The 24932-nt window shown below is 40.2% G+C and overlaps 1 protein-coding gene across 6 annotated transcripts in view; it reads right to left on the bottom strand.

Annotated features, from left to right (window-relative positions):
* Positions 1–23357, bottom strand: part of COMMD10 (COMM domain containing 10) — a 144703-nt gene extending 121346 nt beyond the window's left edge. For 2 of the 6 annotated variants that reach the window (XM_054714978.1, XM_054714979.1), the window contains exons 1-4: positions 23240–23357; positions 20693–20783; positions 18837–18947; positions 15815–15970 (exon numbers count right to left, since the gene is read on the bottom strand). In XM_054714978.1, coding sequence (XP_054570953.1) covers positions 15815–15970; positions 18837–18947; positions 20693–20783; positions 23240–23280 — 399 coding nt within the window. In that variant the 5' untranslated portion in view covers positions 23281–23357. Of the gene's footprint in view, positions 1–15814; positions 15971–18836; positions 18948–20692; positions 20784–22753; positions 22809–23239 lie in introns of all 6 variants that reach the window. The other 4 variants (XM_054714977.1, XM_054714976.1, XM_054714975.1 and 1 more) reach the window with 4 other exon arrangements.
* Between the last annotated feature and the right edge of the window lie 1575 nt (positions 23358–24932).

Raw genomic sequence — 24932 nt, forward strand, 5'->3', positions numbered from 1 at the left:
TATGAAATAGAAATAAATCTACCTGAACTATCTACTTTTCTAAGTTATTGGTAATATCAAATAAAAAATTAAATTCCCATATTCAAAGTATTTTGGAAATTACAAAGCATTGTAAATATAAGGCATTTTGATCACCTATTTTTTTTCTATAGTAACTTTCAAATAGAGTAGGCACTTTATATATAAATTAAAGGCCTGGTGCACAAATTCATGCACGGGTGGGGTCCCTTGGCCTGGCCAGCGATGGGGGCCAATCAGGGCCGTCTCGCCCAGTCCTGGGGGAGGGACCACGGGAGGCTGGCTGGCCAGCCAGGGGGAGGGACTGCAGGAGGTTGGCCAGCCACGGAAGGTTGGCTGTAGAAGTGCACTGACCACCAGGGGGAAGCTCCTGCATTGAGCATCTGCCCCCTGGTGGTCAGTGCACATCATAGCTACCGGCCGGTCGACCTGTCGTTTGGTCGACCCATCATAACGGTCACTTAGGCTTTTATATATATGTAGATTGAATTGAATTGAAATGAATCAAAGAACACTCACAAGAAAAGGTAATTTTTTTTAAAGTCATGACTGAAAAGAGTTTTGTGGATTGGCTTTCTTTAATTTCATAGCTTTGCTATTGAGTTTTGTGATTTAAAAAATATTTGTCCCAAGATCACATGAAAGATTCATTTGAAAAGAAAAATAACACTGCTAAGCTCAAATGTAGGTATATGCATATATACAGACCCACACAAAAATTTACAGAAAATGACCAGTATTCAGAAACCTTAAATGAAGAAATATAGAAAGAATAACTAGAGTTATGAAAGAACACTTTACAGTTACACAGAACAGTAAGAGAAACAAAACAAACTCTTTTCAGTGAAAGTAGGAGACAAAACCAATACTACTTGAGAAAGCTATTCTTATTATCACCATTTAACAGATTAATAATGTAAAAACTTAGTGAATTGGCCCAGCCAGTGTGGCTCAGTGCTGAGCATCAACCTATGAACCAGGAGGTCACGGTTCGATTCCCAATCAGGGCACATGCCAGGGTTGCAGGCTCAATCTCCAGTGTGGGGCATGCAAGAGGCAGCTGATCAATGATTTTCTCTCATACTGATGTTTCTCTCTCTCTCTCTCCCTCTCCCTTCCTCTCTGAAATCGATAAAAATATATATTTTTTTAAATTTAGTGAATTAGAGTAAAGAATACAGGGTATCCCCAAAAAATGTATACACACTTTAATTCTTAATGGGTTAAATCTGAAAAGAAAGAAACATTGGAATTAATAACTATTCAAAGTGTGCCTACACATATGAAAACATGCTCAAAGTCACTAATCATCCTAGAGATGCAAATCAAAATGACAATGAGGTACCACCTCACACCTGTCAGAATGGCTATCATCAACAAATCAACAAATGACAAGTGCTGGCGAGGATGAGGAGAAAAAGGAACACTCGTGCACTGCTGGTGGGAATGCAGACTGGTGCAGCCACTGTGGAGAACAGTATGGAGTTTCCTCAAAAAACTAAAAATGGAACTCCCATTCGACCCAGTGATCCCACTTCTAGGAATATATCCCAAGAAACTAGAAACACCAATCAAAGGATATATGCACCCCCATGTTCATAGCAGCACAATTTACAATAGCTAAGATTTGGAAACAGCCTAAGTGTCCACCAGCAGATGAGTGGATTAAAAAACTGTGGTACATCTACACAATGGAATACTATGCTGCAGTAAAAAAGAAGTTCTTACCATTTGCAACAGCATGGATGGAACTGGAGAGCATTATGCTAAGCGAAATAAGCCAGTCAGAGAAAGGTAAATATCACATGATCTCACTCATTTATGGAATATAATGAACAACATAAACTGATGAACAAAAACAGATCCAGAGACAGAGAAACATCAATCAGACCATCAAACCTCAGAGGGAAGGTAGGGGAGGGTGGGGGTAAGGGGAAGAGATCAACCAAAGGACTTGTATGCATGCATATAAGCCTAACCAATGGACATAGACAACAGGGGGGTGAGGGCATGAGTGGGGGAAATGGAGGGGAGGGAGCGGTAATGGGGGAATAAGGACACATATGTAACACCTTAATCAATAAAGAAATTTTAGAAAAATGAAAACAAGACAACATAATATCAGGTATCAACTAAGAAGTAAATAGAAACATTTCATATCATTGTTACTCAGGAAAACTAATCAAAATCCTATAGCTACCAAAAAAAAAAAGTGTGCCTACATATTTTGGGGACACTCTATATATGGAAGTTCCTTATATTATTATTGCAACTTTTACCTAATTTTGAAATTATATCAAAATCAAAAAGTTGTAAGAAACTGATCCAAGTAGGAATCAGCAAAGGATACTAAATCTAAGTGGTGCAAGTTTGATGTGGAATGCAGAGTCACCAGGTATCTACCCACAATGGTTTTTTAGTTACAAAAGAAAAAGTAATGATGCAATGGGGAAAACAAACAGCATCTTCACCAAGATATCAAAATTAAGATCACCAAAAAGTGGCAAATGAGTTCTGTCACAATGCAAAATTTAGAGGTTGTGGAAACAAGGAGAAAGTAGCAAATGTGACTAAAAGCAGCAGCCAGAAAGGAGAAAAACCATAAGAGTATGGACCTAACATCTTTAGATGCTAGGGACAATAAAATCAATAAACTTACCATCTCTGACCCAAAAGCTCCAAGTCTAGTAATGAAGACAAAACATGTATAAAACAATTGTGATATAATATATCAAAAAATGAGGAGACATATACCATGTTCATGAATTTAAAGTCTCAGTATTGTTAAGATGTCAATTCTTTCAAAAGTGATTTACAGATTTAGGGCAATCCAATTAAATTCCCAGCAGGCACTTTTTATAGAAAATGACAAGCTGGTTCTAAAATTTAAATGGAAATGCAAAGACCTAGAAAAGCCAAAGCAATTTTTTTTTTTAAGTTGGAGAAGCTACACTACCTATATCTAAGATTTATTATAAAGCTACAGCAATAAAGACAATGTGGCACTGGCAACAGGATAGACATTTATACCCATCAATTGACTCCTGGTGAAGATGCCAAGGAAAATGATGCTGGAGCTAGCTACTAGCATCTAATAACTAGATGCTTACATGGGAACAAAATGAACAGCAACCCTACCTAACACCAAACACAAAAATGAACTCAAAATGGACATAGACTAAATGTAAGTACTAAAATCTTCAAACTTCTAGCAGAAAACACAAAAGACAATCTTTGTGATCTTGAGATAGGTATTAGCTAGAATATTAAAATCATAAACCATAAACTGGACTTCATCAAAATTAAAAATTCTGTTCTTCAAAAGTCACCACTAAAAAAAAGGAAAGGTAAGCCACTGACTGATAAAATATTCACAATACATATACCTGACAAAGAACTTATATCCAAGCTATATAAAGAGTGCTTACAACTCAATAAGAAGACAAAGAAATATAGACAAAAAATGGGCAAGTATTTGAACAGATAACTCACAAAAGAAATATACAAATGGCCAATAAACACACACAAAAAATGATGTTCAACATCCTTATGTTCCATATCCTCACACACATTAAAATTCTAAAATTTAAAAGAATGGCAATACCAAGTGCTGGCCAGGATGTAAAAAAATTGCTGATTAGAATGTAAAATAGTACAAACTGTCTGGCAGTTTCTTATAAAACACCGACCCTACAACTCTGTCAACTCACCCCTAAGTATTACCCAAGAGAAATTAAAACATACATCTATACAAAGCTGTGTACACTGGGGATGTGCCCGCAACCAAGGTACATGCCCATGACCAGAATCGAAACTGGTACGCTTTAGTCTGCAGGCCGACGCTCTATCCACTGAGCCAAACCAGTTAGGGCAAAATATATATTTTTTAAAAATCCAAATGTAACTGAACCAATGTCTTTTTTTTTAACACCGCTGCTACATCAAATCGTAAGAGGTACAAATGTTTTATTACAAATATCACAACTTAGAGATACTTCTTAACTTTTACCCTCAAGTTTAGATGTCACAAAAGTCAATGTAGGCCCTGTATGGTTTTTCTCAGTGATTAGAGTATCGGCCCTCAAATGGAGGGGTTGCGGGTTTGATTCCAGTCAAGGGCATGTATCTCAGCTGCAGGCTCGATCCCAGCCTACTTTGGGACATGTTCAGAAGGCAACCAATTGATGTGTCTCTCTCGCATCGATGTTTCTCTCTCTGTCTCTCCCCCTCCCTTCCATTCCCTCAAAAAAATAAACGGGGGGAAAAAATAACCTCAGGTGAGGATTAACAAAACAAAAAAGTCAACCTAGTCTTACTGCTAGGGTGGCATGGAACTGAATTATACTCCTTAACCCACTGACTTGACCAAAATACCTAATCATGGTCTTTTTTCTTTTTTAAGTATATTTCTATTGATTTCAGAGAGGAAGGCAGAGGGAGAGAAAGAGATAGAAACATCAATGATGAGAGAGAAACATTGATTGGCTGCCTCCTGCACGCCCCCTATTGGGGATAGAGCCCACAACATGGGCATGTGCCCCTGACCATGCCTTTGTCTGGAATCAAACCCAGAGCCCTTCAGTCCACAGGCCGATGCTCTACCCACTGAGCCAAACCGGCTAGGGCCTTAATCATGGTCTTGATATCCAAGTTGTAAGGTGTTGAGGGAAAACATCGATGAATCAACCTTCAAACTGTTTGCTACCTCTTTATATACCAAGAATATATGAAGCTAACAGTACAAGTTTGAGGACACTGAAATATAATTCAACTAATGCTCTCACAATTGGCAACACTCTGAAAAGGTACATCAAAATTATTTAGCAAGTACACATCTTTGAATAGTATGACATAATAAGAGTAATTTTGCTACTAGCACAGTTCTTTGGCATTAGTGAAATCTTTATTTAATTTATTAATGGTTCTGGTTTTAGCTAATTATGTATGAAGCAGAGAATACATTTCAGTGTCAAATAAGATTGATCAAGGTCTCTTGGATCTAAACCTCTTTAAATTGACTGCTGCATCAACAGCTAATGATGTCACTTTTTCCCCCTTGAGAATCTGATTCAAGCTAAAGCAATTCTCTCTACTGGCATATTCCCACTTTTAAAGAGGACAAGCTGTAAATGACTGAATCTAGTATTCCAGCAAAATTCAAGTCATGAAACAGGTGAACCACAAAAGGCTTAAAGTACAACCAAAATAAAAACACACACAAAAAAACTAGGAAATAGCCCTAGCTCGTTTGGCTCAGGGGACAGAGACTCGGGCTGCAGACTGAAGGATCCCGGATTCGATTCCGGTCAAGGGCACATGCTCGCATTGCAGGCTTGATCCCCAGTAGGAGGTGTGTAGGAAGCAGCTGATCAATGTTTCTCCTCATCGATGTTTCTATCTCTCTCCCCTCTCCCTTCCTCTCTGAAATCAATATAAATACATTTTTTTAAAAAAACAACTAGGAAATATAAAATACAATCCACACCCTCTTCTCTTTACTGTTCTTATCTCTACCAATACATATAAATATCATTTTATAAGAAAACCTAAGAAACTAAACTTTAAATAGGACAATTTATAAAGCACGGATATTGCTATTTATTCTTTCAACAACTATTTTTATAAGCCCACTATATCCCAAAGGCACTTAAAGCAGTGAAATACAGCAGTGAACAAAACAGACAAAAATTCTTGCCCTTGTGAAGCTTATTGTTTAGTAGTAGAGACAGACAATAAAAAAATAAATAAGTAAAATATATAGTGGGCCAGATAATAAATTTTATGGAGAAAAATGAAGAAAGTACCATAGAGCCCTAGCTGGTTTGGTTCAGTGGATAGAGCATTGGATTGGGGACTGGAAGGTCCCGGGTTCGATTCCAGTCAAGGGCACATGCTCGGGTTGCAGGCTTGTTCCCAAGTAGGGGGCGTGCAGGAGGCAGCCAATCAATGATTCTCTCTCATCATTGATGTTTCTATCTCTCACTCCTTCTCCCTTCCTCTCTGAAATCAATAAAAATATATATTTTTTAAAAAAGAAAACAGAAAGAACCATAGAGTTGGGGGCACTTTTCATTATGATAACCAGGGCAAGACTCACTGATCAATGTGACATTTAAACAAAGAGCTGAAGAAGATAAGGAAGAGCAGCCATATGAAAATCCAGGAAAAGAACATTTGAAATAAGGAGATTCAAGTATCCAAACTGAGCCAGATGTAGGATGCTAAAAGATGAAGGTCAAGAAGATAGGTAGTGGACGGAGGGGTATAAAGGGGATTATAGAGCACCTAAGGTCTTAAAGGCAATTATAAGAGTGGATCATGTAAGGCCTTAAATGCAATTGGAAGATCGTAAGGGACATGGAAAGCCTTTGGTGGGTTTGGAGCAGAGAAGGGATAGAATCAGATTTAACAATTTAAAATAATCACTTTTAGAGTTTCTATTCTGGTAATAGTAGGAAGTAGTTTACATTAACCTCCTTACAAATAAAAATTATAGCCTCTAGACAAATATTTTTAAAAAACAATAATTTGAAGGCATTGTAGAATGACTAAGTTCTCCAGGCAGAGAATTTGACTTATAAAAGAAGGAAGGAATCCCACGCAAGATGAGAGATGCACATTTATTTGATTTTTCCCAATCCATGCAGCATAGGATGGCTGAAAGTCAAATACAAACACTCAGATTTGGCTTGAGGGATCCACAATCCAACTCCTAGATATTTACCCATGAGAAAAAAAAATATATGTCCACAGAAAAAGTTGTATACAAGTGTTCATAGCAGTCTTATTTATAATAACCAGAAACTGGAAACAACCCAAATGTCCATCTATAAAAGTATGAATAAATAAATTGTGGTATTTTCATACAATGGAATACGACTCAGCAACCAAAAAATTACCAATACAAGGAACAACATGGATAAATAATAAATGTTTTAAATGTTGAGATATTAGCCAGCCACATTTATTTGGGTCCATTTATATTAAGTCCAAGAACAAACAAAACCAATCTATGGTAATGGAAAAGAATTGAAAGTGGGCACTTTCCAAGTCATGAAAATACTCTCTATTTTGTTATGGATAGTAATTAAATGGCTGTACCGTCTTATTTTTTTTTTAAATATATTTTATTGATTTTTTACAGAGAGGAAGGGAGAGGGATAGAGAGCTAGAAACATCGATGAGAGAGAAACATCGACCAGCTGCCTCCTGCACACCCCCGACTGGGGACGTGCCCGCAACCAATGTACATGCCCCTGACCGGAATCGAACCTGGGACCCTTCAGTCCGCAGGCCAATGCTCTATCCACTGAGCCAAACCAGTTTCAGCGGCTGTACCGTCTTTTACTTGATTCATAGCATACTAATAATAACTAAAGTAACAAAGGAGGCAAAAACTTGAGTTGTATGGGGATATAATTATTGTAAAATAAGTTTCCTATGAATGCAGAAGATAATGTTAAGAAGCACTTAAATGTCAAATACAAATTTCTAATTTTTATACACTATATAAAATACAGGTATTTAACAATTAATGAAGCAAATAATTAGTTGTTACACTTAATAAAGTTAATCATATAATGGCTTTAACAAGGATATTTTTTAAGAATGTTATAAGAATATATTATCTTAATAACAATGGCCATCCATTTTTAAATGTAGATTTCTCAAGAATCTACGAGAAAATAAGATGAAATTTCACTTTATAATGAAACTAGGGGCCCAGTGCACAAATTCGTGCACCTTGAAAGGAACTGTAGGCCACGAGGCTGCAGTGGGCACAGGGGTGGGTCTCGGCCCATCCTCCGCGCCCCCGCCCAGACCATCCCACCACGGCCCTAGGTCCCCTGTCTGCTGGCAGCCCTGCTCCCACCGCCACTGCTCCCACACACTAACAGCGCCGGCCCCACTCGCACCCGCTGATGGCGTACAGCGATTGGGGCTGGCGCCGTCAGCGGGTGCAAGAGGGGGCTGCTGTCCCAATCGCCCCTCAGGAACAGGGGGAGGTGGAGAAGCCCTGAGGGGCGATCAGGGCCGGCAGCCGCTGCTCGCACCTGTTAATGGGGCCAGTGCTGGGTGCCAGCAGCAGGTGCAAGCAGCGGCTCTGGCACCAGCAGCAGGTGCGAGTGGGGCTGGTGCCAGTGGCAGGTGCTAGCGCCAGTGGGGACCATGGCGTGTGGGAACAAAGAATTTTCAGTAACCACCAGAGGCTCGCCCCAATGATAATGACCGGCACCCCGCCTTGGTGTGGCGCCCCCGCTCACCTGCTCTACCATTCCACTGCGGCTGACGCCCATTTTCTGCGCTCTGCTGCCTGCTGCCAACACCCACCATGTTCCACGCATGCCCCCTGGTGGTCAGCTCACATCATAGCAACCGGTTGTTCGGTTGTTCCACCGTTAAGTTTATTTGCATATTAGGATTTATATATATATAGGTGAGAAGATATGAATAAATTTGCCATGTAATTGGTAAAGTTATGACTACTCTTAACAGGATAAAATCACTTTAAACACATTTTGAACATTCAAACAAATGTAATTGTCAAATTTATATTTAAAAACTCCCTAACAAATACACATAAATGCATTTAAGAAAGGGAATCAGTGCATGTAGTCTTTAAAGAGCTGGTTACTCAGAGTGCTTAAATGTGCCTTATATATACTTATTATATCTGATACTTATCATATCTGATACTAAATAAAGAATAAAGTTAGCTTAGAAACGTAAAAATATTTTGGAAAAAAATATTATATAAAAAGAATACAATAATTTTCCTTATGGTCTCAGGAAAAAAAGATGTATGTCAATAATATTTAACATGTAAGTCTGTACATTTAGTTTAGTAGAAATATATATATATAAAGAATTTATAAATAGAGTTTCAAGAGTAATATTAAACATAGCATTGAAGTTCTTTCTGAAATGGGATTCATGATTTAATAAATATCATGACCAGAAAGGCATTATAACAAAAATCAAATAGGAAAACCCTTTTACAAGAACTCTGATGGTAGAGTCAACACTGATTTAAAAAAAAAGAGCATACAAATTATAATAAGTGGTAGTGACATTTCAGTCTCATGTCTACAAAGAGGTTAAGAAAAAAATCTATTTTTTAAAACAAGAGAGTGAGACGAAATAAAATATAAAAATCCCTTCAATCATATCCTGTAGAAAGCTATCACTAAAATTAATTTTCAAATAATAAAAGATGAAAAGAGGTGTTTTTAAAAACTGAATTAAACATAAGCACCTGTTGATTTTTTAATTTATCATTTAATTCAACCTGACTCTTTGAATTTAGAATTATTACCCACAGGTCTTCCACTGCAAGTACCACCTAGACAGTTCACATGAGCGAACCCCTAAGTTACCATTAAAACATCAGTCAGTCATTGTAAATATACCTTTTGTTCATTATATAATAAATCATTGACATATATTTTGTTATAATTTAAATGACATGACCTATTTTCACACATGAATATTTTTAGTCACCATATCCTAAACAGTTATTAGGATAAAAGAGAAAGATAACATCATAACTGCCAGAGGTAGCATGATATAAAAGGAACAAAGCTTAAGAGATAGACAGATGTGATTCCCATCTCAGCTTCACCATGGACTGCTTGGGTTATCATGATAAAATTACAGTTTCTAAAGTTTTATTTCCTTCCTTTTCAAAAATATGAACCACACACACGTAAACCACCCTTAATAATATCGAATACAAAAAAAATTTTTGCAGGTAACATTTAGGCAGTAGTCCTATATGATAAAAGGCTAATATATAAATCAACTGAACGGCAGAACGACCAGTCGCTATGATGCGCACTGACCACCAGGGGGCAGACGCTCAACGGAGGAGCTGCCCTCTGGTGGTCAGTGCACCGGAAGCCAGGCTCACAGCTGGCGAGCGCAATGGCGGCAGCGCTAAGGATGTCCGACTAACAGCTTAGGCCAGCTCCCCATGGGACTCCCAGATGGCGAGAGGGTGCAGGCCGAGCTGAGGGACCCCACCAAGTGCACGAATTTCATGCACTGGGCCTCTAGTCCTAATAAAAGAGTAATATGCAAATTAACCATCACTCTGCTATACCCACAAGCCACGCCCACCAGCCAATCAGGAGCAAGTATACAAATTAACCCAAACAAGATGGCTGCAGCCACGGAGAGAGCAGGAGGCGTGGGTTTCCCTGGCAGTGGAGGAAGCCAAGCTTTCTGCCTACCCTGGCCGGCCCAGGACTCCACTCAAGGCTACAAAGTTTCAATTATAGAAGATAAATAAATCCCAACAAAAATGGCAGCAGCCATGGAGCTGGAGAGAGCAGGAGGCTTGAGTTGCCCCCGGCGATGGAGGAAGCCAAGCTTCCACAGCCCTGGACTGCCTTGGCCTCCACTCAAGGCTACGAAGTTTCAATTGTAGAAGATATGTAAGTCCCAACAGAAATGGCTGCGGCCACGGAGCAAGCAGGAGGCTTGGCTCCGCTCAAGGATACAAAGTTTCAATTATAGAAGATAAATAAATCCAAGATACCAGGGCCCCTGCTTGGGTCCAGTCACTGGGGGACATGGCCGGCCTGCAAACCACCACAGGCCCCTCGCCCAGGCCGCCCCATGCCCCAAAGGGAACCCCCACCCTAATCCGGGACACCCTTCAGGGCAAACCAGCTGGCCCCCACCTGTGCACCAGGCCTCTATCCTAGCTAATAAAAGAGTAATATGCAAATTGACCAACACTCCAACACACAAGATGGCTGCCCCCATGTGGACACAAGATGGCCACCACAAGATGGCCTGCAGGAGAGGGCAGTTGGGAGGGACCAGGCCTGCAAGGGAGGGCAATTGGGGGCGATCAAGCCTGCAGGGGAGGGTAGTTAGGGATGACCAGGCCAGCAGAGGAGGGAAGTTGGGGGCGACCAGGCCTGCAGGGGAGGGCAGTTAGGGGCAAACAGGCTGGCAGGCGAGCAGTTAGGCATCAATCAACCTGGCAGGGGAGTGGTTAGGGGGTGATCAGGCTGGCAGGCAGAAGCGGTTAGGAGCAATCAGGAAGGAAGGCAGGCGAGCAGTTGGGAGCCAGCATTCCTGGATTTGAGAGGGATCCCAGATTGGAGAGGGTGCAGGCTGGGCTGAGGGACACCACCCTCCGTGCACGAATTTCATGAACCGGGCCTCTAGTATAGTATAATGGCTTAGGAGTGTGACCACTTGTGTCAATTCCCAATTCTGCCACTTACTTAGCTGCATAACAATGGACCAATTATTTAATCTCTCTAAACCTTGATTTTATTTTAAATAGAAAGTAGAACTATTAATGGGTTTTATAAGATATAAAGCACTTAGTGGAGTAGTTGGTCAACAATAAACACAAAAAGTGTTTGCTATTATTATATTACCTTAATTAAGCATTTAAAATAATGTACTGGCTATCCTCTCATATACTCTAAATTAGCAAAAAAAAAATAATTTCTATCATTCTCAAGGGGCCAATATGCAATTAATCATGTTCATCCAACTTTTTTTGCACATTTTATATGATAACTGATTAAACCACGTTTTAAGCAGAACTTAATGTAAATGTAACATAATATGGAGAAGTATTACTTTAAAAAATATATATCATCTAGAAGATACTGAAAAATTACTTACAGTTAGAAGCAGAAAAATATTTTAACTCTACTTGTATAAATGCAAAAATATGGACCCTGTAAAATAGCAGAAAATTATAGAGAACAAGCAAATATTAAAAGTCAAGTAGAGACTTACTTTTAATGGAAATGGTTGAAAAAAGAATTTCAGTGACACAAAATGGAAAACTTAAAATCTGTACAGGACATAGGAAAAAGTAGAAATTGAAATGAAAAATGAAGCAGTGATGTGGAGGACACTTGAGAGCTCTTAGAATGCAGTTTTTAAAAAAGAAAGAAATGGAGAGAGATTAAAACAAAGGGCATTTTCTAAAAACCTATAGCTAATATCCTACTTAATGAGAAACTGAATGCTTTCTCTCTAAAACTGGGAACAAAGCAGGTTGTTTCAAACATACCACTCATTTTCAACATCATATTAAAAGTCCTAGTCAGTGCAATAAGGCAAGAAAAACATATAAAAGCTAAAAAGACTAGAAAGGAAGAAATAAAACTATCTCTATTCATGGACAACATGATTGTCTACAAAGAAAATCACAGGAAGCCACACCAAAAAAATGCCATAACTAATTAGTGAGTTTGCACGGTCATAGAATACAAGATCAATATACTGTACAAAAATCAATTGTGTTTCTATATACTAGCAACAAACAATTAGAAACCAAAATTTTAAAAATAGTACTATTTTCATCAACACAAATTTATAATTATAAATACTTATAGGTACAAATTTAACAAAATATGTGCAGGATCTGTATGCTAAAGAATGCAAACACTGACATGAGAAATAAAAAAGGACCTAAAAAAAACAACTATGGTACATCTACACAATGGAGTACTATGCTGCTGTAAAAAAGAAAGAACTCTTACCATTCGCAACAGCATGGATGGACCTGGAGAGCATTATGCTAAGTGAAATAAGCCAGTCAGAGAAAGATAAATATCACATGATCTCACTCATTTGTGAAATATAATGAACAACATAAACTTATGAACAAAAACAGATCTAAAGACAGAGAAGCATCAAACAGACCATCAAACTTCAGAGGGAAGGAAGGGGAGTGGGGGAAGGAAGGGGTAAGAGATCAACCAAAGAACTTGATGCATGCATATAAGCATAATGAATGGACACAGACAGTAGGGAGGTGAGGGCATGTGCTGGGGGGTGGGAGTGGCTGGAAAGAGATCAATGCAGGAAAAAGGAAACATATCAAATACTTTAAACCAGTGGTCACCAACCTTTCAGACCTCACAGACCACCGGTTGGCGACCGCTACTTTAAACAATAAAGAATTTAAATTAAATTTTTAAAAAAGGGCCTAAAAAAATGAAGAGATATACTCAATACTGTTAAGAAGACCTTTCTCTACAAAGTGATCTATAAATTAAAAATAATCTCTATAAAAATCCCAGCAGGATTTTTTTCTCCTATATAATAAAAGGATAATATGCAAATTGTCCCCTCGACCAGGAGTTCGACCAGAGTTTGACCAGGGCGGGCCCCCGGCCGGCCCCAACCTCGATCAGCCCCCCAACTCCAATCGGGGCAGGACCCACCCATGCACGAATTCATGCACTGGGCCTCTAGTTGATATATAAAAGCTGGTTTTCAAATTTATATGAAAGTGCAAAGAAACTAGAAAAAAATAATAATAATGATGAAAAAGGACAAAGCAGACTCACAATACCTGATCTTAAGACTTACTACAAAGCTTACAAAGCTACAGTAATTAAGGCAGTATGATATTGGCATAAAGACAGACAAATAGATCAATGGAACCAAAAAGAGAGTCCAGAAAAAGACCCACACAAATATGTCAAATGATTTTGACAAAGGCAAAGACAATTCAGTGACAAAATGTTATTAACAAATTATGCAGGGGAAAATGAACAACCATAAGAAGAAGAAGAGAAAAGAACTTTGACCAGCACCTTATGCCTTATACAAAATTACTTCAAAATGGATCTTAGACTTAAATGTAAAACATCCTACATAATAAAAGGGTAATATGTAAATTACCATCACTCTGCTACGCCCACGATTGGGCCAGCGGGAGGCGCAGGGGGCGGGACTCGAAGTGGCCAGGGTGGCTGATTGGGCCAGCAGGACGCTGAGCTCACGTCGCCAGCAGCAGCGCGAGCTCAGCATCTGCGCCATGGCTGTGCTGCGGCACAGAAGGGGCCTCTGGGGCAGCGAGCCCATGTCCTGCTGTGGACCATCCAAAGCGGGGAGCGAAAGCGGGGGAGCTGGATGTCTGTCCACTCCGGCACCAGGCCTTTCGAAAGCCTCCGCCACGCCGGACGGACCCCCTGTCATCAAAAGTGGGGAGCAGGCTGCTAGCAGTGTCCGCAGAACGTGCTAGGCTTTGTGGGGCAGTGGATATGGCCTGAATGGCAGGTTAGGCCTAGGGGACCCTACACGTGCATGATTTAATCATGCACTGGGCCTCTAGTAAACCTATAAAACAATTAGAAAAAACAAAAGAGAAAATCTTTGTGACACTACATTAAGCTACAAATTATTAGATACAAAACCAAAAGCAAGATCAATAAAAGAAAAAAATTGATAAATGGAACTTTATCAGAAAATAAAAGCTTTTGCTCTGCAAAAGATACTTAAGAAAATGAAAAGAAAAGCTATGTACTAGAAAAAAAATCTGTAAATCACATATCTGACAAAAAACTTACACCGAGATTGTATAAAGAACTCGCAAAACTCAACAGAAAGAAAACAAATACCCTCCACACATTGTAACAACCAAAAACAAAAACAAAACAACCAAAAAAAAAAAAAACACCATACATTTCTATATGCTGGAATTCATGCCTGTAATCATCCTTTATATTACTACAAAGGGACTTCTTTATCTGTCATAATGTGGAAATATAGTTAAACAAAAGATTTGAATAGACACTTCACCAAAAAATAATATCAATGGAAAGTAAGCACATAAAAAGATCATCAACAGCCCTAACGGGTTTGGCTCAGTGGATAGAGTGTCAGCCTGCGGACTCAAGGGTCCCAGGTTCCATTCCGGTCAAGGGCATGTACCTTGGTTGCGGGCACATCCCCAGTAGGGGGTGTGCAGCAGGCAGCTGATTGATGTTTCTCTCTCATCAATGTTTCTAACTCTCTCTCCCTTTCCCTTCCTCCCTGTAAAAAAAAATCAATAAAATATATTTTTTTAAAAAAAGATCATCAACATAATTTGTTATTAGGAAAATGCAAATTAAAAACACAAGATACCAGGACAAACCTAATACAATGGTTTTAATGAAAACAACTGACAATACCAAGTGCTGACAAGGATTTGGATCTACTGGAACTCTCATATAATGCTGCTGAAATGCAAAATAATACCAACCTGTCACAAATACTTCCAGAAAATAGAAAAGGAGGGGACCACTTTCCAACTCATTTTACAAGCCCAGTATTACCCTGATACCACCAAAGACATCACAATAAAAGTACAGACTAATATTCCTCATGAACACAGATGGAAAAACGTTTAACAAATTATTACAAAATCAAATGCAGCAACACATAAAAAGGATTATACATCATGACCAAGTGATATTAACCCAAGAATACAAAGTTGGCTGAAAATCAATTATGCTAACACAGAAAAAAAGGCAAAATCTGTACAATCATTTTAACCTCCATTAACAGTGACTAAAGGTAACTAAAAAGATTTGTGACCTTTTTGTCACTTTATTTTTCCTAAAGTGTTCATTTTGTTCACTGTTTGTAACTCAACAAATGTTAGCTACGCTACCTTCTGCATGCACAACATTCTGCTAGGCACTAATACAGAAACACATAAACAAGTATGTGAGTCGGTAAAATTACAGAGAGTCTTAGATGCAGGTACACAATTAAAATAGTAACCAACTCTGTCCAAGGCCCCAGAGGGAAAAACCTTTCATTCCTATCCTTAAGTTATAGAGGCATATTTTAAACTGTAAATTGAAATTAAATCACATTGTGGTAGCAAATATGTATGGCAATAACTTTACAGGAAATATTGTCTATATACTCTTCTGCCCAACTGTACCTCTCTACAAAATATTAAAAAAACTCTTCAGGTATAAAAATCTATGCCATACATTACTGAAAAATATCTTTGGTGTAACATAACCTATACCTTGTGGGGAGCGAGAATCCTCTGCCTGAATTTTTCGACTGTTTCTTGACCCATGGAAGACCAAGTATTGACAAATGCTTCTGCTTTGTCTTGTGCAAGATGAATGTTCTCTAACTGCTGCTGCAAAGCTGCAGGCTTCACATTGTGATATACTGCCTATTAAAGAGAAAATAAATTACATATATCTCTAATATTCATACAGAGATCTTGATCTATAATCAAATACAAAATTAATAATTTAAAGTAAAGCAAAAGAATATTTTATATTTCTATTGCAGAAATTTTTTATTATTTTACAAACAATGTACCATTCCAAGGGCTGAAAGATTTAGGATTAAATGCTTAAATTATTCAGGCTAAACTTTTTCAGTTTTGCCTGAGGTTTAAGTACTCCATTTAATGGGAAAACTTCTTGGCCTTAATTAATGGTGCCCTAATTATTCATTTCCTGGTTTCTCCCACTATCCCATCATGGTCCAAGCAGGTTGGGCCAGGCAATGGCCAGGCAGTTCAGGTTCTCAAAGGCTCTCGGCTCCCCACCCACTGCCATGATGCCCAAGGAGGAAGATCAGCTCCACTGAGGGTGAAGCAAAGGAGGAACCCAAGAGGAGATCAGTGAGGTTGTCAGCTAAACTTGCTCTGTAAAAGTGGAAATGAAGCCAAAAATGGCAGCAGGAAAGGATAAATATGCAGACAAAAAAGTGCAAATGAAAGGGAAAGGGAAGCAAAGGGAAAACAGATCAAAAGGCTGACCAGGAACCTAAATAAGAACTACCAGTGGAAAATGGAGAAACTAAAAATGAGGAGAGCCCTAGTCAGTTTGGCTCAGTGGGTAGAAAGTCGGCCGGCAAACTGAAGGGTCCCAGATTGGATTCTGGTCAAAGGCACATACCTTGGTTGCAGGCTCCATTCCTGGCTCTGGTTGGGGCAAGTGCCAGGAGGCAACCAATTGATGTGTCTCTCTCATAGCGATGTTTCTCTCTCTGTCTCTTCCCCCTCCATTCCACTCTCTCTAAAAATCAATGGAAAAATATCCTTGGGTGAGGATTAACAACAACAAAAAAAGTAAAAATTAGGGCAGGCCAGACTCAGATGAAGAGGAGAAAAAGAAGCCAAGTCTAATTAATATCATATACTATGTCTTATCAGTGGTATCGGTCTCCCTTTTTGCACAATCCAGAGAGTAATTTTACCAACTATTTTGTAAATGCCCATTTTTTAGTAGCTTTAGAATCATTTTTTAAAATGAGGGAATTCGACCTCATCCCATTTTTTAAAATGTAAGTGATTTTTTAAGAGGTGAAACCATTTGCTGGTTGTTTATTTTTTGATACAACCAAAACATAGTGGTATATTAAATATGAGAGGCTTTGATTATCTTGGGTGTCAACTAAACATTCCATAGATGAGGGTAGTTTTTCTATTCTATGATACAAAGCATATTAAAGTGCCAATTTGAAGTCAGTCATACATTTACTATGTCCTGAACATTTTAAATTACTTTTATTCTCATTTTCATTTCTGGTAAAATTGTTTCCTAAAGAAAACCACTTCTTGATCTTGGCTCTCCCTGTCAGAATTTTGTGCGCTCTCTAACATCTTTGGTGTGGTAGCCCAGTTTTCCTAGTAAGTGTGTTAATGTGCCGTGAAAGATTGAAAATTTGATTCTGTAGCATATATGACATTAAACAGTAAATTAGTGGGACTTTGATGTATCAACATTTGAAGATATTGGTTCTTGATATTCTATTAAGGAAAATTAGCCTCCAAATTTTAAGCTTAGAAGTCACTGGAATAACTGTTTAGAAAATAACCACAATTACATGACTTTAGGTTTTTGGTATATATGTTAAGAATTGTGTACAAACTGAAATGTCTGTGTACTTCTCCTCAAAACAACCAATTAAATCTCAATTATGGAAAGAAAAAATTCATGTCCTTATTTCACTTAATTATTTCAAAGAGTTGTACAATGATTTTGTTTCCCAACTAACAAAAATTTCTAAGAAGCACTTTCTCAAAACTGTCCTCCCTCTCCCAACTTCCTAGATAATATATAATAAAATATTGTAAAAATTTTAACAGTGATATCTGTCCTATTACTTACATTATTCTGGAACAACTTTCTCATAAGCCCCTTGATGCTCTGTCTTACTTGATTATCCTTTTCATCTATTGAAGGATAGTCATCGTTATGATCTGTAATTTGTATAAAGCTGTATGTGTAGATGCCTGGCAGCTTGTCCTTCAGTATCTGTCACTAGAATGTTCATGAAGCTACAGTACTATTTAAAATTTAATTCCACAAGTATTCTATTTAATCAATCAACAGGAATTTATAGAGAATCTATGTTAAGCCCAGAAATGTGCTAGGTTTGTATAAGATGCACACACAAGATCTTGGCCTCCCACAAATTTAAAACTTAGTGAAGAAGATATCACTGACACCCATGAAATAATGAAAGACTAACAAAGTGGTCTACTATGGTAAGCTAAAGATAAAAGGAACCCAAATAAGAGGAAGAGTGCAAGTATAAGGGGTCAAGGCTACAATGAAATGAGATGTGAGAAGAGATACAGGCAGAAGGGCAGCTCAGTAGGAAGAAATAATATGACTAAAAGTCCTTTGACAAATACTTCTTTTCTAAATGTTTTATTTACCATCTTAGTCAAAGAAATCCCCCAAAATCATTTGTTAAAATTTTTAAATGAAGTGTGTTAATTTTTCCAAATTATTATAACAAGTAACAATGAATTAAAATCTTTTATAACCGTCTCAAGTCAATAAAGTCTTGATTCATACTGTCAAACACTTACACTACTCAACATTAAGACTGTTTTGCAAAATGAAATACCCTGTGGGGGAAAAATCATACATTCAAATGTTTTTTTTACTACATTGAAATTCTTAATTAAAATATATTCACAGCTTCCCTTTGCACACTTAAGAAAAAAAATGTTACACCTATCATAGCAATACAAACATGTACCAGACACCAATGATTAGGAACAATAAAAATACCTGTTCTAAAATGAATGATATTGTTTCAAGAACTAGGTGAAGATCTTGTTTCTCTAGAGAAAATGCAGCTTGAAGTTTTTCTTCCTCTTCTTCACTGAAACTGTTCTCAGCCTACAACACAAAAAGCAATCTACTAGCACACATTCAGGTATTCAAAACTCAGATCCTTAAAGGAAGATCCATTCAGTCATATACGGAATGAGAAATTGAAAGAAAGAGTAAATCCATGGTAAAAAACAAAACAAAACAAAAAAAACTTGTGCGTTTGCAAAGTTCAATATCTCAAAATCAGCACAGTTCAATATCTGGATCTTGCTATGAGTCTCTGCCTTGAAAGCTTAGGATTATGCACAACCACAAGTTCTAGTACAAGAGCACAGTCCAGTGTGACTGGAGCACTTCCAAAGTGGGGAGAATACAGGTTGTGGCCATAATATATTACTATAATATAACGTTAAGGATTTTGAACTTTTTTCCATGGGACAATGGAAAAATCACTGATGGCTTTGATATAATGAATTCTTTTTTAGGAAAAGAAATATTTGGAAAGATAAATGAAATAGCAATAGGAAGGGAAAGACTAGAGGCCTCAAGATAGCAGTTTGAAGGTAATCATTGCATCCATAGAAGAGATAATAAGAATCTGAGCCGAAACCGGTTTGGCTCAGTGGATAGAGCATCGGCCTGCGGACTCAAGGGTCCCAGGTTCGATTCCGGTCAAGGGCATGTACCTTGGTTGCGGGCACATCCCCAGTAGGGGGTGTGCAAGAGGCAGCTGATCGATGTTTCTCTCTCATCGATGTTTCTATCTCTCTATCCCTCTCTCTTCCTCTCTGTAAAAAATCAATAAAATATATTTAAAAAAAAAAAAAAGAATCAAGAATCTGAACTAGGACTATAAGGAGAACTTGGATTTGAGAGACACTTCAGAGGAAGGAAGGGCTTTGGGGCTGGCTCCTAGCCAGGGGAAAAAAAAAAAAGAGGAATGAGTCCATCCAAGTTCTTGTTTAACAGGGATGCCTGGCACCAGGCAGAACAGTTAGTGGTACTCCATAAACATGTGATGGATGGAATTAAATGTTTTATAACCTGATAAAAAAGTTAACTTAGATTGGTGAGCAAGCAGTGAAATACTAAACATCAATATGTCAAAAGTAACCACACCCTTGAAACAAAAGTGAAAAATTTAAATGAAAGATTAAATACTGATTGACAGAAATACCACAGAATTATTTTTAAGAGGAAGAATTAAGTCATAAAATCGGAATTTTCCCAATACATATTCCACAGAACCCTGGTCCCAAAATATATGCCATCATAAAACAGTTCCAAGGCCAAAAACATTTGGAAAATTATGCACAGCCTTAAATATTTACTATAAACACTACTATATATTCTGAAAAGTTCCATAATAAAAAAAATTAACATTAATGAAGACAGAGCTTCCAAAACTTTTGGCCATGGAACATTATCAAATTTTCATGAACACACTGTTGAACCTCGGAGGGAAGACAAGGGAGGTTGGGTGGGAAGAGATCAACCAATGAATGTGTATGCATATATGCTTAACCAGTGGACACAGACAATGGGGTGGTGAGGGCCTGGCGGGGGGAGAGGGAGGGCGGGAGCTGGCTGGAAGAGGTTAATGGGGGGGAAAGGAAGACCTATGTAATACTTTCAACAATAAAGATTTTTAAAAGAAAATGTTAACCAGGAAAATATTTTTCTAGACACATGGTGTTCTCAAAGACACACTTCGAAATATTATCCTTCGCAAAAAGTTCTTTAAGTAGAAACACAGTTTCAATTGAATCACGAGAAAGTATTATAAGTTATAGAAATGCAAACATACAAACCTTCAGGTGAAGTTTTTGAAGAATTCGGGTGAGCAATCGTGGAAATCTTCCTATATCTACTGCATTTATCAGCGACACTGCTTTTTTCATGCTAAATAAATTAGTAAAACAAAGTTTTTAAGTGAGCTTTCCAAGTGGAATTGTACTTGTTATCAGTACAGTTGTCTATAACTGCAGTTGTCTGTAAGTTTCCATTTCAACAACTCTAATTGCTATAAGGTAAGTCTGAGTGAAACAAAGAAAAATAGATGATGGCCAGCAAAGGAGGTGGGGCATTACCAAACGTCCCCCCCACCCCACACACACACACACCCATTCAACTATTGTTGAAAAGGTCTATTTGGCAAGTTTTCTCCTTCTTTTGGGCAAGGCAAACTACGAGGAAAGTTTGCGCTCTGTGGGGAATGGCATTAATGTAGCAGTACAATATCCACTTAACCCAAAATGCAAATCCAAAATGAAAAGAGTGGGAGGAGGGAAGTGGCTAGTACACCATAAATATCCTATCTAATAATAGACAAATATGCAAATTGACCATACCTCTGACACACCCACAAGCCACGCCCACCATCCAATCAAAGCGAGTATGCAAATTAACCCAAACCAAGATGGCTACAGCCACAGAGAGCAAGGTTTCCTAGGTAACAGAGAAAGCCAAGCTTTCCGCCTGCCCTTGCCAGGCCTAAGCCTCCACTCAAGCTACAAAGTTTCAATTATAGAAGGTAAACAAATTCAAACAAATGGTGGCAGAATGGAGCTTGAGAGAGCAGGCCAGGGTTGCCGCTGGCAACAGGGGAAGCAAAGCTTTCCTCGAACCCTGGCCAGGCCCACCCGCTTAAAGCAACAAAGTTTCAATTATAACCCCAACACAAATGGCTGCCGGCCTCCGAGGGAGCCCCAGGCTTGGCTCCGCTCCAGGCTACAAAGTTTCAATTATAGAAGGAAAATAAATTCCAGATACCAGGGCCTCTGCTTGGGTTGCCAGGGGGCATGGCCGGCCTGCAAACCACCACAGGCCCCTCGCTCAGGCCGCCCCACACCCCAAGGGAACCCCCACCCTGATCCAGGACGCCCTTCAGGGCAAACCAGCTGGCCCCCATCCCTGTACCAGGCCTCTATCCTATCTAATAAAAGAGTAATATGCAGACTGATCATCACTGCAACACAATATAACTGCCCCCATGTGGTCAAAGATCCTGCTCCCAAGTGGACACAAGATGGCCACCACAAGATGGCCAGCAGGAGAGGGCAGTTGGGAGGCACCCAGCCTGCAAGGGAGGGCAGTTGGGAGGCAGGCCTGCAAGGGAGGGCAGTTGAGAGGGACCAAGCCTGCAAGGGAGGGCAGTTGGAAGTGATCAACCCTGCAGGAGAGGGCAGTTAGGGGTAACCAGGCCAGCAGAGGAGGTAAGTTGGGGGCAAACAGGCTGGCAGCAGAGTGGTTAGGGGGTGATCAGGCTGGCAGGCAGAAGCGGTTAGGGGCAATCAGGAAGGCAGGCAGGCAAGCAGTTGGGAGCCAGCAGTCCTGGATTCTGAGAGGGCAGTCGGACATCCCTCAAGGGGTCCCATATTGTAGAGGGTACAGGCTGGGCTGAGGGACAACCCCCCTCCGTGCACGAATTTCATGCACCGGGCCTCTAGTAAAGAATAGGATGCTGTGTGGCAGATAATTAAAAAATATATATACTACATACAAAAATCGTTTGGGGTCACTAAGTACACAGTTGTTTTAAAACCCTGCTTCAACAGTAATAAAGAACTTTAAGTTACGTGATAAAAACAACCCTATCGCACCGTGTTCCTGTGGTTTACTGACGTGGTGTCTTGTTACCCAGATGGTGGTGTGAGGCAAGTTACTGGCTGCCAGAATCCAAGGACTCCAGGAAGAAGGAAAAGCTTTGAAAGGGCAACTGTGTTCTCTAACATTCCTGCCCAGTTCGGGCACAAAGAAGTTCTTTTCCACCTTCAGCGACTTGCCTACATATTTCAGCACCTTCCCCACGTCCACACGCCACCACTTCACTAAGGACTTAATTACTTTTCCTTACATGAAGTCATTCTCACCTAAATGTATCACCACCACGGACAGCCGAACTCACCTACCATAAACAGAAATTAACTAAAAAAGAAATAAAATGAAAACAACAGCCCTGTTCCCAAACCCTCCCTGCGTCATGTCAGCAGCCCGCACCCTGGCCTGGGTCTAACCCAGCTGGGTGGAGAGGGAGCCCGGCGCGGGTTAGGGCTTGCAGACCGCCCGGCACCGGCGGGCGCCTCTCTCGGGGTCCGAGGTCGGGAAGAGCACGGGGCGCAGCGGAAGCGGCTTCCGCACGCCGCGTGCTGACCTCAGCTGGGACCCACGGAGGGGACCCACCGGAGGCGAGGCGCCCACCGTCCCGGGCCGCCTGCGGGGCCGCACCGCGACTCGGACAGCCCCGCGCCACCGTCCCGGCCGGCCCCCCGCGGGCACCGAGGCGACAGAACGCAGGACACCCTGGCCGCCCGCGCCACCCAGGGGCGGCGGCCGCCAGGGCCGGGCCAGGCGGCTACCTGGGGCTCTCCCGCAGGATCAGCGCCGCGGACGCCGCCATCCTCGAAGCTCCCTCGCCCGCCGCGCGCTGTCAGCTGCTCGCGGCCCAGCCAATGGCGGCGCGCGGACGGGAACCCGGAAGGGCCCTGCCGCGCCGCCGCGCCGCCTGCGGGCTCCCGCCACCCGGCCGCGTCCTGGCCTGCGGTCCCGAGGGTCAGGGGGGTGCCGGTGTCCTCCCTGCCTCTCCAACCTGTTCGGAGTTAGGGCTGTACCCGAATAAATTTATTTATATTCGCATATTTACTAATTATATATATACCTGCATATGGATGTGTATGTTTTTATGTATCGTGTGTGTAGTATGTTTGTATAAGCATGTGCATTAAGCGTGTGTGTATATATGCATGTTACATACACGCTCTGCAGGGCGCCACGTGGACCTTGCAGTAGTGCCTTTGGTCGCTCAGCAGTATTCCTTGAGCGCCTGCTATGCGCCAGGCGCTGTGCTAGGCACTTGGGATACAGAAGAAGGAACTTCTGCCCTCTTGCTTTCCCCGCCGCACAAATGGACGGGTATTTGTTGCTCCCTCTTTGGGGTCCGACACTGAGCTAGGGACTGCATAGTGGGAGAGAGGAAACGCCGCAGAGAATGCTATTGAGGATCTCACAAGAGAGTAAGTAGGGCAACAACGCGGGTTCACAAACACCTTGGTTTACCTCAGAAAAGCTTGTACTACATGAAGGGGATTCAAAGGTGGGAACAGTGATGAGGCATCGGAGGTAGGATCAGGAAAGATGCCCAGGGCAGGTGACAGGAAGAAGCCTTGAATGATGGGTTGTGGCATGTGCGCTCGATCTGGTGAAAATGTTTACAAGCAAAGGAATTCTTGTGATGAGAGCTGGGTTTGGGGGTTTTTTGGTTTTTTTGTATGTTTGTTTTGCTTTAAGATTACTGTCAGCGGAATGATGAGTGATTGGAAAGAGGTAAACGAAAAAGCCAAATAGGAAATTTGCAATAATCTATGGAAAGCAATAAAATCCTATGGTAGTAAAATGGCATTGGCGAATAAAAAGAGAGTAGATGGATTAGAGTTACATTTCAGCTGTAGAATCTTCCGGAGCTGGCAAGAGGTTGAATTTCATTTTCCTACCTAATTATGTTTTACTTAAATTATTATTTAAATTAGTTGGCACTCCTACAGCAGCCCAAAAACATCCTAACTGAAAGGCGAAGCCAGATTGCAAATTAAAAGTCAATAATCCCCACATGGATAATTGAGTCAATTATACAGTGTGCTGAACACATACAAATACATTTAGTTCCACAGCACTCCAAATACTCCCCAACTGATGCAATATGTAAAAAAGGTGTATCTGAATCTACATAAATTATAGGTTCTGATACAAACACATTACCCCTACCTGGCATAACTTTTAAAGATTCCCAGTTCAATCACCTTTCGAGTCATTTTCCATTTGTCTTGATCCGTTGCCTAAAGTAGAGCCACTAACCAGCTATAAAACCCCCTGTAATCTCTAGTGAAGTTCGTCCTCCTCAGTTACCTTCAAAACCATAACTAGGATTTTGAGCAAAAGAGCATCAAGTTGGAACAAAGCATTTAACCTCACTGTTTCCCATTCCTGATCTGCAAAATGGGGGCAAGAACAACGTCTGCTCCCCTGCACTGCTGACCCCCAGGTGTCTCCGCCCTA

Source organism: Eptesicus fuscus, chromosome 4 (genome assembly GCF_027574615.1).
Source record: "Eptesicus fuscus isolate TK198812 chromosome 4, DD_ASM_mEF_20220401, whole genome shotgun sequence".
Taxonomy (NCBI): Eukaryota; Metazoa; Chordata; class Mammalia; order Chiroptera; family Vespertilionidae; genus Eptesicus; species Eptesicus fuscus.